Here is a 14,135-nt window from a genome sequence, read left to right on the forward strand (position 1 = left end):
GTTAAAATTTCCCAGGGCGATACTGCTGTCTTGAAATTAAAGAACCATTTGTCTTATGTGTGTCTATTATATTTCTAGAGAAAAAATGTGAAGAAAATGGACAGAGAATATGTGTTAATTGTTTATACATGAATAGACATTTGAGTGGTACAGGGTATGGCTTCTCAGACTTAGCTACCCAGTAAAATAATCTGAAGAGCATGTGAGAGAAACCCCAGTATCCATCCCTCAGATGGGTACTTGAACTCAGTACCTGCTGCTTTTGCTTACTGGCTAGCACTCTTCCAACTAACTCATGCCTCCAACCCCCCAAAAGGTTGGTTATTTCTATTTTCTTTTTTTAAAAAAAATTTAGGGGCAAAACTAATTTCAAAGCTCACTAGATAATTTTTAAAGTCAGCTAGATTTGTGAGCCAGAAGGAAAGTATCTAAAATATTGCTGATCGTTAATTTAGTATAATAGAAAACTAGGATAAATATAGCATAATTCACTTTGGTACAGGAGACGATACTAAGGAGACTTTATGTATAGAGTGTAGAGAATTCTATCTGCTTTAAATTTAAGGCTTAAAACTTTAGCACAATGCTAAGCCTGAGCCAGGATCAACAAATTGTCACAATGAAAGACCAGTAGTAAATTATAAATTAGGGGGCTGGGAATATGGCCTAGTGGTAAAGTGCTCGTCTCGTATACATGAAGCCCTGGGTTCAATTCCTCAGCACCACATATATAGAAAAAGCCAGAAGTGGCGCTGTGGCTCAAGTGGCAGAGTGCTAGCCTTGAGCAAAAAGAAGCCAGGGACAGTGCTCAGGCCCTGAGTTCATGGCCCAGGACTGGCCAAAAAAAAAAAAAAGTAAATTATAAATTATCTATTTATCTATCTGTCTGTCTGTCTGTCTACCTATCTATGAATGATTGCTGCTATTATTTTTTCGGTCTTGCTATATAGGCCAGGCTGGCCTCAAACTCTTAGTTCTCTTGTCAGAGCCTTGTGAGCGCACAGATGACAGGCAATGCAATCATGCCAGGCTTGGTAGTAAATATTCTAGAATTTGTAGACTACAGACTGTCTTTGTCTATATTTGTGTGTGTTCTACCCTACACGTATTTAAAAAAAGAGGTAAAGCTCCCTGTACACAACAGGCTGCAGCATACGCTTGCCTGGAGCAAACATTTGTGATATTATAAACATTCAAGCATGTACACATTTCTAATATCTTTTGTTTTGCTGTGTTTGCCAGTGCTGGGGCTTGAACTCAGGGCCTGAGCACTCACTGTCCCTGGCTTCTTTTTGCTCAAGCTAGCGCTCTACCTCTTGAGCCACAGCGCCACTTCCGGCTTTTTCTGTTTATGTGTTGCTGAGGAATCGAACCCAGGGCTTCATGTGTACGAGGTGAGCACTTTACCACTAGGTCATATTCCCAGCCCTCTAATATCTTTTGTGTGTGTGCGTGGAGGTGTGGCTCAAGTGGTAGAGCACTAGCCATGAGCAAAAAAGCCCAGGGACAGCACACAGGCCCTGTGTTTAAACCCCAGGACTGGCACACACACACACACACACACACACACACACACACACACACACACACACACGAGAGAGAGAGAGAGAGAGAGAGAGAGAGAGAGAGAGAGAGAGAGAGATACAGTGACAAAGACAACGTTGACTCTTATCAGAAACAATCCTACCTCTAGAGAAATATATCATTGCTTTCACTGTTGTTAAACTGTTGATTATTTATATAAATGAAAGCAATAGGGTCAGAACAAGGGGTCTGGACTATGGCCTTGGTGACAGGACATAGCTATTAGGTGAAGTGGATCAAATTTTGTCTAGCTCAAGGATAGGTTAAAATGATCAAACAGGAAACTATTATATATATATTATTTCCTTTCACACAAACCACTGCCAGATGTGGCCCTACCCAAAGCCCCAAGAGCAGAGATGAAAGACAAAGCTTGGAATTTGAAGTAAGGTCATTATTATTTTTCTTTTAAAAGTAGGGGAAGGACAGTGAAGTGTGGGCCTTCACTGGGAACACTGGTTGTGATTTGAACAATTCTGAGGGGCTCACACCCAAGCATAGATGCCTCCCACACTTTATGATGAACAAGATTTATGTGGAAATGACGGTGCAAACCCATGCTTTGGGAATTTTACATTTACCCCCACATTACCACTGTCTTTTATTAGTTACTTGCCATCCTTCCTCTCCTAGCTAAATCACAACCACCTAGAACTTACCACACAAACATTCAACTACCTGCCTTGCCTCTCATAAGCTACTACCAACATTGTACCAGAGTCACCATTAATGACTACAAGCAGCTTTCCGGAGACAGGTAATCCACATCCTCTACATTTGGGAGGATGAAGTGTGGACACATTGACCTAAATAACCGGAATGAGGGCATGTCGCTAAATGGCAACTTTTTGAGATAACATCATCTTTCGTTCTTGGTTACCCACCAAGCTTGACAGTCATTTCCAGATAAATCTTACTCTGTAAATCAGTGACCCAATGCCTGACATTTAACAAAATAAAGTTCCAGAGTGTTCATGGGGAGATGGATTATTGAAGTATACTGGTGGAGCCTTTCCGCTTTCCACAGCTCTGCTTAGAAAGAAATCCTCAGAAACAAATCCACAGGCCTCTGAATTTGCTCTTGTCCCTTCTGCCTGGATTATCACACGCAAAACAACAGTTCCAAGAACTAACCCTCACTGTACAGGTGAACACATCCAATTCACCTTTCATGGAGTTAGCTGTTTTCCAACGCAAGTTAGGCAAAGGCTAATTTTCAATTGAACGCAATACACTCTATTTTTTCTTTATGAAACGGCTAGACCTTTGCCTCACAATTATTGGACAGTTGATACTCAAAACCAATAAATGAGTACTTCATTATTCTGGTACTGGGGATTGACTCAGGGACTTAGGTTGTTTTTGCTCAAGGCTAGAGCTCTGTTATTTGAACCACAGCTCCACTTCCAGCTTTTTGAAGGTTAAATAGAGTATCATGGTCTTTCCTGTGCAGGCTGGTTTCAAAACCTCAATCCTCAGATCTCAGCCTCTTGAGTAGCTAGGATTATAGGTGTCAGCCACTGACATCAGCCTTGAGCACTCTTTCACACACACAAAGTATTATTTTGGAATATTCTGGAGTTGGACAGACTCTTTAGGATTACAGAGGAGTTCAGGAAGTGAAAGGAAGAGGAAAAAAAAAGAGGAATATTGGCTTTGGGTCCTCTGCTCCATCTTTAGGACCCAACTGTCTATTTATACAAACAGTCTAGACTTGTTATCTTGCCACATCATGTCATAGAAATGTAAGTGGAGGAAAACCAGTTTGGCAAGAGAGCAAGGGAACAAGATAATGGGTTTAAATGGTGAAATAGGAAATCCGTTCCTGGGTGGTGCTTGGCAGTTTTTAATGTTGCAAGGGGTGGGGGCAGGGGAATAAGAGATGGTGGCTAAAAACCATTTGTACATTTGCTTCCTGAGTGATCACAGAAGGAGTAGGACTGAAATTCCGGATCCATTTCCCTTTATGTCACTTTCCCACTACATAGCAAATAGCAATTTTCATTAGTAAAGTGGTTTTTAGAAACATACTAAAAAACAAAAGGCAATTTTAAAAGATCACAATTATAGAATAATTTCTCCCTTTATTTCCTGCATGTGCTTTAATCATGTGTTACATAACTGTTTCCATGATGCAATTTTCTTAAAAAAAATCTCAAAGTGATTGTGGATTTTACTATATAATGGTGTTTAGCTTTTGTTTTTGTTCAAAATTCTTCATTAAGTCTTGAAGTGTTTAATGGAGTTTAAATAAGAGGCATTGCTTCCTGCCTCTTCTATGGTGTGGTTGGTCAGGAGCTAATAGAGAGTGGAACAAAGGGGTGTTATTGTGCAATGAGAATTGTCTAACAAGAGATTGCTATCAAAGACCGAGACAGGTCCTAACAAAAAGTCACATAAAAAAACTGCTGTCTTTGTGAGCAAGCAATATGACTACTACGTATTGGGAGAAGAGACTTAAAAAAGTTTCAACTTTTACAATAAAAAATCTGGTATATCAGTAAAAATACCAGTTTACTCTGAAACCCTCATGCTTGTATTAGGTCGACTGGAACAATGAGAATGAAGATTGTAAAGATTTGTAAATAAATACAACCACTAATTACTTAAAAAATCTTATTATTGCTGGATCTCACTGCTATAAACAGGTATTTGGATCCAAATATTTATAATTTTTATGAAATGATGCTACATGAATGTCTATAATAGCTAGGAGTCTCCCTTAAAATTAAAGCTCAAGCTAATCAGAGAACAGAGCTCATGTGGGTTTTTTTTGTTGTTGTTATTTTTCTTCTTCTGGTCATCATACTCCTTAATACAACAGGCCTGGGATATTCTGATGATGTCTGGTATAGACAGTTGGGACAAAATGGTAAAAACTCATGTCTCACTATTAGATTCCTGCATTGTATTAAAAGGAAAGTGCTTGGGTATGTTTGGAGTTGTTCAAGGGCAGACACTCGGCTTTTAATCGTCTTTACTGACAATTCAGACACGATCTGGCATACAGAGAACTCAGTAAGTGTCTAAATAGTAAGAAAATAACCAGTGAGGCCAGAACTTTCCTTCTTTTGGAGTCTGGACTTCACTCTGGGGCCTTTTCATCCATTCATTTCCAGGAAGGCTTGGGTTTTGCACTGCACTCTGCTGCAGTTGATATCATTTTGTTCTTATCTTTCTTTTTCTCCTTCCTCCTTTCTTTCCTCCTTCCTTCCTGCCTTCCCTTCTTCCCTCTTCCTCCCTTCCTCCTTCCCTCGCTCCCTCTCTCCCTCTCTCCCTCCCTCTCTCCCTTCCTTCCTCCCTTCCTTCTTTCCTCAGGGTCTCCATAGGTAGCCCAGACTCCAAGCCTGGCCTCAGCACATGGCAGTACACATCTAAAATCCTAGCTCTCAGAAGGCTGAGGCCAGACTTGGGGCGAAGGCATAATGCTATGTACTATACTGGTCAGGCTTGGAATGGGACCCAAAGTCCACACTGGACTCCCAATTGCAAGAAAGAAACAGAAATAGAAACCAATGTTAATAAAGAATTGGCTCCTAGTATAATGCAAATATTCTTTACATTTTGGATCTCAGAAAAAATATTATGAGAACTATGTAAGACATAAAACAGTGATATATTAATTACTGACATGCACTATTTATACTTGATTAAGCTGTGACTTTACCAATTTTGTAACATAAAACCACCATTACAACATATTCATTAAAAAAATATCAAAACTTGATGACTTGGTTAACCCTTTATTTTTTTGCTGAAACTTGAAGTTTGTTGCATGTGTCTATCAAACTTCCCAATAAACTGCATATAACTCAACTTCTGTATTTCAGCAATTCCTGCGTCACATAATATACTACCGAATATAGTAAAGATATTTATTTTGAAAAACTTCTTTTTCTAATTTCAAATTCCTAAAAGATTATGAAGAAGTAAGTCAATAATCTATTTATTGTATATGAAATATAATTTATTGATCTCCACGTTACCCCTATATCCAGGAGAACCAAGATACACATATGTGTGTTCAAAGCCAGCCCTGGCAGGAAAGTCCATGAGACTCTTATTTCCAATTAACTGCCAGAAAACCAGGAGTGGTGCTGTGGCTCAAAGTTGCAGAGTGCTAGCTTTGAGTGAAAAAGCTCAGGGACAGTGCCCAAGCCCTGAGGTCAAGCCTCACAACCAAAAAAAAAAAAATCTTTTTTAAATAAAAAAATTTATATACAAATCTATCTATATCTAGCTATCTAGCTTGTTAAGTCCCAAAATGGGAAAAGGAGAAAAAAAAACAAAAACCTAGAGACAAAGGATAAAAAGACAAGCGACTCCAAAAGCAATATTTGCAAAACCATTTGGTGTGAACCAACTGAACAACTCATGTAGGGGAGGGAGGGAAATGAGGGAGGAGGTAACAAATAGTACAAGAAATGTACCCCTGGAACTGTATGGAACTGTAACCCCTCTGTACATCACTTTGACAATAAATAAGTAATTATTATTAAAAAAATAAACTAACCCCAAGTGTGTATTACTGATGAACTGATCATCAGAATGTGGCAAATCCACACAACAGAATTTTTCTCATCCATTAAAAGGAATAAAGTACTAGTAGATGCTTCAACACAGATGAACTTCAGAAAAGCATCAAGTGGAAGAAGCCAGGCAGACATTACCATATGATTCCATGTTTATGGCCTGGCCATAGTAGGCAAATCCACAGAGCCAGAAAGTAGATGGGTTGCCAGGGCGCTGTGGGGAGGGGAGAGACTAGCAGACGGTAGAGGGTTTTATTTGCGAATAATAAAATATTCTGAGATTAGCTGGTAGTGATGGTTTTACAGTTGTGGAAATATACTAGAACAACTTTATACATACCTTAAGAAGCATGTTACAGTGTGTGAATTACATCTCAAACATTTCAAGTTTGAAAAACAATTTAAAGCACCAGTGATTTTTATGTGAGTCACTGGATTTTGACAAGTCCCCATTTCCTCATGAGAATGATGCAAGGAGTGACATTGATAAACGTGCATTGTACTCATATATTGGCATGCTAAATTGAAACTTCTTTATACAACTACTTAAAGAAAAAAAAAACATTAAAAGTCCCCCCAAAATAAAATATGTTGGTGGTATAAGATGTTCTCTTTTATTCTTCTAACTTTAAGTATCTTTAGTTCTATTGGCACATGGTAAATATTCACAACTTGGGAATTTCCCACAGTAACACTTTGCCTATTGTCTAAAATATAGATATACACATATACACACACATATATACACATACATACACATATATTGCCATACATATGTCTATGATATATTCCTAGTATGTATATATGGTATACGCCCCATATATGTGTATACACACACACACACATATATATATATCCTACCATCAAGCATGACATTTAAGATGTTGAAACCCAAATTCTTGTGTTTTTTTTTAAGGAAGCAAACATTTCTCTTTAGAAAGAAAGGGGAAATCCTACTCCTTGATAAAACTAAAGATGCCATCAGGATAAAAAGCAGAAGCAAGTGTGAACCAGCAGAATTCAGTTGGCAAGCTCCTAACACCATATAATAGCCTTAATCTAAAACAAAGGTTTCCTCTCACTCCAGGATGGGGCCAGTTTACACACTCATGATTTCTACTTCATTCTCCCTGAGTTTTACATTAGTTGTGTCATCTTTTTACAATCTTTCTATGTTCAAACTATTCAATGACAACTACTGCTATCCAGGGCTTTGTGCCCCCATCTAAGTAAACACTTATTCAAGAAACCACAGAAGGGGCTGGGGATATGGCCTAGTGGCAAGAGAGCTTGCCTTGTATACATGAAGCCCTGGGTTCGATTCCCCAGCACCACATATACAGAAAACGGCCAGAAGTGGCGCTGTGGCTCAAGTGGCAGAGTGCTAGCCTTGAGCAAAAAGAAGCCAGGGACAGTGCTCAGGCCCTGTGTCCAAGCCCCAGGACTGGCAAAAAGAAAAAAAAAAAGAAAACACAGAAAAAGGTTTTCAAGGCTGGTGGTGGTGGCTCTCATCTGTAATCCTAACTATTCAGAAGGCTGAGACCTGGGCATTAAGGTTTAAACCCAGCCTGGGCAGAAAGATCTTTGAGACACTTGTGTCCAATGAACTACCAAAAAGCGAGATGTGGCAAAAAGTAGAGATGTGGCTCAAGCGGTAGAGCACCAGCCTTGAGTGAAAAAACGAAGTCAGAACAGCACCCTAATGCTGAGCTCAAACCCCAGTGCTGGTACACACACACACACACACACACACACACACACACACACACACTTTTACCCCAAACTATACAACAGGGTGAGGGTCAAGTAGGTGAGACAAAGGGGCAATGGCAAAGATGCAAATGTTTCAAATGAAAACCGAGGAGGAAATAAAATCACAATCAATATAGGGAAAGACATACACTATTTCAACCAATGGCCGATGTAACACCAGACAAATGAATGATACAGAAAATACCCAAATGCCAAATGGAAACATCCCTAAAGCACATGAGCAAACAAGGATACGGCCTTTGCAAAAAGAAAATTCTGGCCGTTTTAACCAACTCTTCCCAGCCTCTCCCAACCTTTGCAATTTCAGTGCTGGGCAGCTCCAGTGATCCTATTTATTCTGCATGAACCTGTTAGGAGATCCTGACAGCTCCACCAGCAGGATTTTCCTCTGGCTTGAATTCTTGCAATGGCTTCCTAACTGGATTCCTCAATTTCTAACCTTAGCCTCCAAAACAGTCTATGTGCAGCAAACAGATTGACTCTTCAAATGAGAAGTCTTCGGTGATGTCACCGCTCTGTGTTCAAAACCCTCTGAAGATTTTCAATTTTACTCATAGTATAAGCCAAAGTCTTTACAATCGTCCACAAGCCTTGATAAGATCTAGTCTCCCATTTCCTCTCTGACTTTATTATGTTCCATGACTCATTCGGTTCCACCATTAGGACTATTGCCACTTCTTCAAGTCTGAGTCTCAGGACCTTTGCACTTGCTGTTTCCTCATTATCTGCAGGGCTCGCTTCCTAGAGCCTTAAATTTTTTTTCCTCTAGTTTCAGTCTTCCTTAACTCACCCTCAACCCTCGGTACCTGCTTCCTGTGTCTCCAGAGCCCTTACAACTTCTTTACTTCCTGACATGTAGTTTGCTGATACATGTTGTTTATAATCTGTCTGTCCCATCCAAATACCAACTCCATGAGCACAGGGTTAGGTTACTTTACTCACATTGCATTCTCTCCTCAAGAAGGGCAGAGGCTGGGCAGTGTGTGGAACTCACCTGTGTCACCCAGGTCAGAGCTCTGAAGAAATGTGCGGCACCGCTCCTTATGTTCCTCCAGGGAACTTCTCTGCTTGTAACTCCGTCCGCAAAACTCACATTTGTAAGGCTTTTCCACTGCAAGGAGAACACAGGGGCCACTCAGCAAAACCTCAGGGGCTCTCAGGAGTCCCTACAGAAGACGCACTGGGGTTCCATGCACACTGCTCTCTAGGAATGAGCGTGTTGGCTGAAACCACGGCCTACGAATCCCTGTTACATACATACATTTATTTATTTATTTAGATTGATTTATTTTTGCAGAACTGAGGACCAAACTCAGGGCCTTGCACTTGCCAAGCAAGCGCTCTTCCACAGAGGTAGATCCCCAAACTGTTTTATGTTCTTTTACAATTCAGCTAGCTGAAATAAGGTCGTAGTGTAGGTTTGTAGAAGTTGGCCCCCTGTGTGCCAGGACTGGGCCCTGTCCTTAGGGCCCTCAGCCGGTCTGTGACTTTTTCACTCCAGGCTGGCACTCTACGGCTTGGGCTGTGCCTTTGCTTTCTTCTTTCCTTTCTTTTTCTCCCTTTCTGTCCTGGGACTGAACTCAAGGCCTAACCTAAGCATTGTCCCTGAGCTTTCACCCTTAAGGCTAGCTAGTACTCTACTACTTGAGCCACAGATCCACTTTCAGCTTTTTGGTGGTTAATTGGAGATAAGAATCTCACAGACTTTCCTGCCTGTGAGGGCTTTGAGCCATGATCCTCAGATCTCAGCCTCTTGAGTAGCTCAGATTACAGGCATGAGACACCAATGCTCAGCTTTTATTTTCTTCCTGTTTGTGGTGCTGGGAGTTGAACTCAAGGTGTTGTTCTTGCTAGGTAAATGAAAGACTATCACTGAGGTACTATTTCCCCACCCCTGAATTTTTTTTTTCTAACTCCTCTTTTTATGTTTAAAACAGAGACATAAAGATCCTTATGAAATTCAAAATTAAGATTAAATGCAGGTTTGTGAGGGCTAAAAATCTGAAGTTTCTATACACATTGGGTCCTCTAGAATCTATCTTAAAATACCTACTGTTGATGCTTTGTTTGTAAAGGGGAACAGAAGATAACCATCGTATTTATTTTTTATTATTATTAATTATTATTATTATTTGTCAGTCCTGGGGCTTGAACTCAGGGCCTGGGCACTGTCCCTGAGCTTCTTTTATCCAAGGCTAGCACTCTACCACTTGAACCACAGCACCACTTCCAGCGTTTTCTGTTTATGTGGTACTGAGGAATCGAACCCAGGGCTTCATGCATGCTAGACAAACACTGTACTACTAAGCCACATTCCCAGCCCCTATTTTTATTTTTATCCAACTCATAAGTTCACTATTTTCCAAAATGAGCTACAAAGGAAAGAAACCTTCCCTTTGCCACATATAGTCTATCTTGGTGATGTTCCTAGGATTAACTTGTTTAATCCTAGTGTCTGAATTATTACCACTTTTAAGAGTGGGGCTAGGTTTTACTTCAAGTAGTAATGTGGACTAACATAAACACAAATCTCCACGCCCCCCCCCCATGGTTTTTTTCATAGTTCAAAGCCATCAGTAGCACTTGAGCCACAGTGCCACTTCTGGCCGTTTTCTATATATGTGGTGCTGGGGAATTGAACCCAGGGCTTCATGTATATGAGGCAAGCACTCTTGCCACTAGGCCTTATTCCCAGCCCCATCTTTCAAAGACGAAAAAATAGGTTCCTGAGTTTAAGCATCAGTATTGTAAACAAACAGACAAATAAATAAATAAAAGCAAAAACAAAAAAAAAACCCAGAATGGCCAAAAAGGATCTCCAAACAATTTACATTCTAGTTCATCCTTTTTGTGTGTGGTAATTTACAAACTATATCATTTACATTGTTTGGTCTTTTATATGGAAAATAGTGTATCACCAGGGCTAGGATTCTAATCTTTTAGTGAGGAAAATTCCCTCCATTTCCTTGCTAAAATTCAAAAGGCCTTTTCACAGGGCAGGGGAGGCTCTTCCTGTCTGCCTGCCATTCTCCAGGCGCAGGGATGTTGAGAAGATGATCTCCACTAAGGCAGACGGAGAGCAATTAATGCCTTAATGGAAGTGTAATTAGCCCTAGAGGTCTCTGCTGTTGCAGCCCTTCAGCAGGAGAATGACAGATTGGAGCCCCACATTGAACTCCTTGTAGTGTTCACAGTCCCCCACTTACCCGAATGTGTCCTAAGGTGCCCTGTGAGTGCGTCTCTCCTTTGGCAGGCGTAGTTGCAGAGGTGACACTTAAAAGGTTTTTCCCCTGTGTGCAACTTAATGTGGCGGAGGAGGTTACCCTTCTGAGTAAAAGATGCTCCACACTGATTGCACTGGAACGGGCGTTCACCTTTAGGAAGGACAAAAAAAAAAAAAAAAAAAAGGAGAATTTGGGTCACCAGGTGAGTGGAAAAGTCATAGGCAGATTAGAAGCCTTTGGCAAGAGCCATCTCGTGGATGGCTTTGCCCCTAGTGCAACCCCCTGGGAGCTTACACTTGCACTTGGAGGCAAGGAGTAGACGTTACCTGTACAATCTTCCTCCCAGAAGAGAAAGAGCTCCCATGCAGCAAGGCAATTCTAAGTATTGTGTTGTCTTGAATCAGAGCAAAGAAACAAGAGCAGCTCTAGGAGAGCTTTCTAAATGTAATTTTCATCTCACTTGACACTCTTTTTGTCCAAAATGTCCCTTAACAAAAGATTCAAACTCAAATCTGTTTCTTTTTTTTAGGTCTGAGACTGGGACTTGAACTAGGTACCTGATGCTTTTGCTCATTGGCTGGCTTTCTACCAGTGGAGCCATGCCTCCAACCCTTCAAACTCAAATCTTTTTTTAAAAATTTGTTTATTAATTGAACACAAATTTTTTTACAAGGTGTTGTGCAAAAATGGTACAGTTACATAGTAGGGCAGTGTGTACATTTCTTGTGATATCTTACGTCCTGTTTTTCTATCCCTTCTCTAGGTCAGGTAGACATATATACAATATACGATGTATCAAGAACATATACAGTATTCACAGACTTGGTCTCTACTGTCTCTCTGTCTCCCTTTGTTAACAGTCATATATCAGGGAGATCATGCCCCTTTGTTTTCTGTGTTCTAGGCTTGTCTCGCTCAACATTATTTGTTCATCAAACTCAAATCTTAATAAGGTATCAAGGGCTCGAAATGCTTCTCTTCAAGAGTCTTCATATCATATGTTAGTGGGATTATTGTTTATATGCCTTCCTAGCCTGCCTTATTATCTGAAGGTATATTCTCTTTTTGAGATTTGAACTCAGGGCCTCATGTCTGCCAAGGCAGGGACTCTACCATGGGAACCAGTTCTCCGGCATTGGCTATTTTTGAGATAGGGTCTCACTTTATGCCCAGGCCAGCTTAGGCTGCAATCTTCCGACTTCTACTTCCCTACATAGCTGGGATGACAAGTGTGGACCACCATGCCCAATCACTGTGCAGGGATGGATAGCAGGCACCTCCCACCACACCCAGTCATCCACTGAGAGGGAGCCTCATATACTTTTTGCCCAGGATAGCCCTGAACTTTGATGCCCCAATTAACACTCCCCCACACACAAGTAGCTAGGATTAAAGGCTTGAGTCACTACACCTAGCTGAAGATCTGTTCTTTAAAACTGGTAATAAAAAAAATCCTTTCATCTACCAAATTTGAATCCAATAAGATTTGCTTTTAATTTTTAAAAAAAACTCACACAAAAACCCAAGAAAGAAGCAAATCATATGATTTAACTCCTACTGACTAACCGAGGAAAAAGCATTTGGCTGACCTAGAACACTGTGCTCTTTGCTTTCATGAATAGCATTTGCAATGTGTTTGCCAAATGCATGGTGAAGCAGAAATAAAAATCAACAATACATGGCAATTCAGAGAGGGAGAGAAGAATCAGAATAACAAAGATCAATGGAGACAATTCAAAGCCCCAAATTCTACCACTTCACCCCTCCCATGGGTGCATTAGGACTTTTTTTTTTTTCCAGAAGAATGTAAAAAGAGGTGCTATTTACCAGTGTGGCTCCGCTTATGGACCATTAAAACATTGAAGCTAATGCAGGACAGTCCACACACATCACAGTTCAACTTGCCACTGGCTGGTCTGCTGCTGTCATAGGAGACAACGTGCCTCTCAAGCTTGATGTTCTGATACTCGTTATATTCTCTTGCGTAGCTGTATGGAATGTCAGGCTCCTCTGCATTTCCCATGGGCTCTGGCTTTAAAACATTCTCATCTCTCTCGCTGTATTCGTCTTTTACTTTCATCGAATCATCTGCTGGGAAGAAAATACAAGAGAAGAGTCATGACTATGACTGTCTTGGAAGCTTTGAAAGCAGACTTACAACGGGCAGTTAAATATTAAATGAAGTTAAAGTAACACTGTCCGTCTACAAAACAAGGAAATGCTATTTAGGGTGATGGCTCATTATTTGATTTCAGAATCGTAGAGGAAGACACACATAAAAATAGATGACAGAGTTTTCAGCTATGCAGAAGTTAGAGATAACAGGCTTTAGCTATGATTACTTAGAGATCATGAAACAAACATTGTGAGCAACTTGTCCCCATATCAGAGGGGAGAAGGAAGATTCTAAGATCTAGAAATTTTTTGTTGCTGTTAAAAAGCCAACGTGATGTGCTCTTAGGTTTCAAGGAGAAAATGCCATTTTGATCCTTCAGTTCTACACATTTAAGCCATCAAGACTGAGAGTTGAACAGTTAGTAGGGTTTTTCTGAGTTTAAGCCAGGCTTTGTTTCTTCCCCTTCCATGTATCTGAACTGCTAAACCTCATCTTATTTTCTGTCTGGTCTTGGAACTGATAAACATACTGCACTGGATGTAGAGGAATCCCTCAGGACTACAAAATAGTGTTGAAAAAGATAAAAGAAGAAGCAATTATTTAATACAAAATAAGAAGCCACTTCCCTCAGTAAGTAAACTGGGCCTAACCTAAGCAAATATACCTATACTCAAGCTAAAGAAGAGTAAACTTAAAACGCTAAAATTGCTGCTAAGAATGGATAGGAGAGGAGAGACTGGCCTGCTCAAGTGACTTGAATGACCTGATGCCATTGTGTGTATGTGTGTGTGTGTGTGTGTGTGTGTGTGTGTGTGTGTGTGTGTGTGCCTGTCCTGGGGCTTGAAGTTAGGGCCTGGATAGTGTGCCCAAGCTTTTTTGCTCAAGGCTAGCTAGTACTCTACACTT

At 40.5% G+C, this 14,135-nt stretch overlaps 1 protein-coding gene across 2 annotated transcripts in view; it reads right to left on the bottom strand.

Moving 5' to 3' along the window:
• Ikzf3 (IKAROS family zinc finger 3) overlaps positions 1-14,135 on the bottom strand; it is a 77,431-nt gene that overhangs the window by 14,526 nt on the left and 48,770 nt on the right. For both annotated transcript variants that reach the window (XM_048366215.1, XM_048366213.1), the window contains exons 5-7: positions 12,941-13,204; positions 11,096-11,263; positions 8,884-9,000 (exon numbers count right to left, since the gene is read on the bottom strand). In XM_048366215.1, the coding sequence (XP_048222172.1) occupies positions 8,884-9,000; positions 11,096-11,263; positions 12,941-13,204 (549 nt within the window). The remainder of the gene's footprint in view (positions 1-8,883; positions 9,001-11,095; positions 11,264-12,940; positions 13,205-14,135) is intronic.

The sequence above is a fragment of the Perognathus longimembris genome, chromosome 17 (genome assembly GCF_023159225.1).
Source record: "Perognathus longimembris pacificus isolate PPM17 chromosome 17, ASM2315922v1, whole genome shotgun sequence".
Lineage (NCBI taxonomy): Eukaryota > Metazoa > Chordata > Mammalia > Rodentia > Heteromyidae > Perognathus > Perognathus longimembris.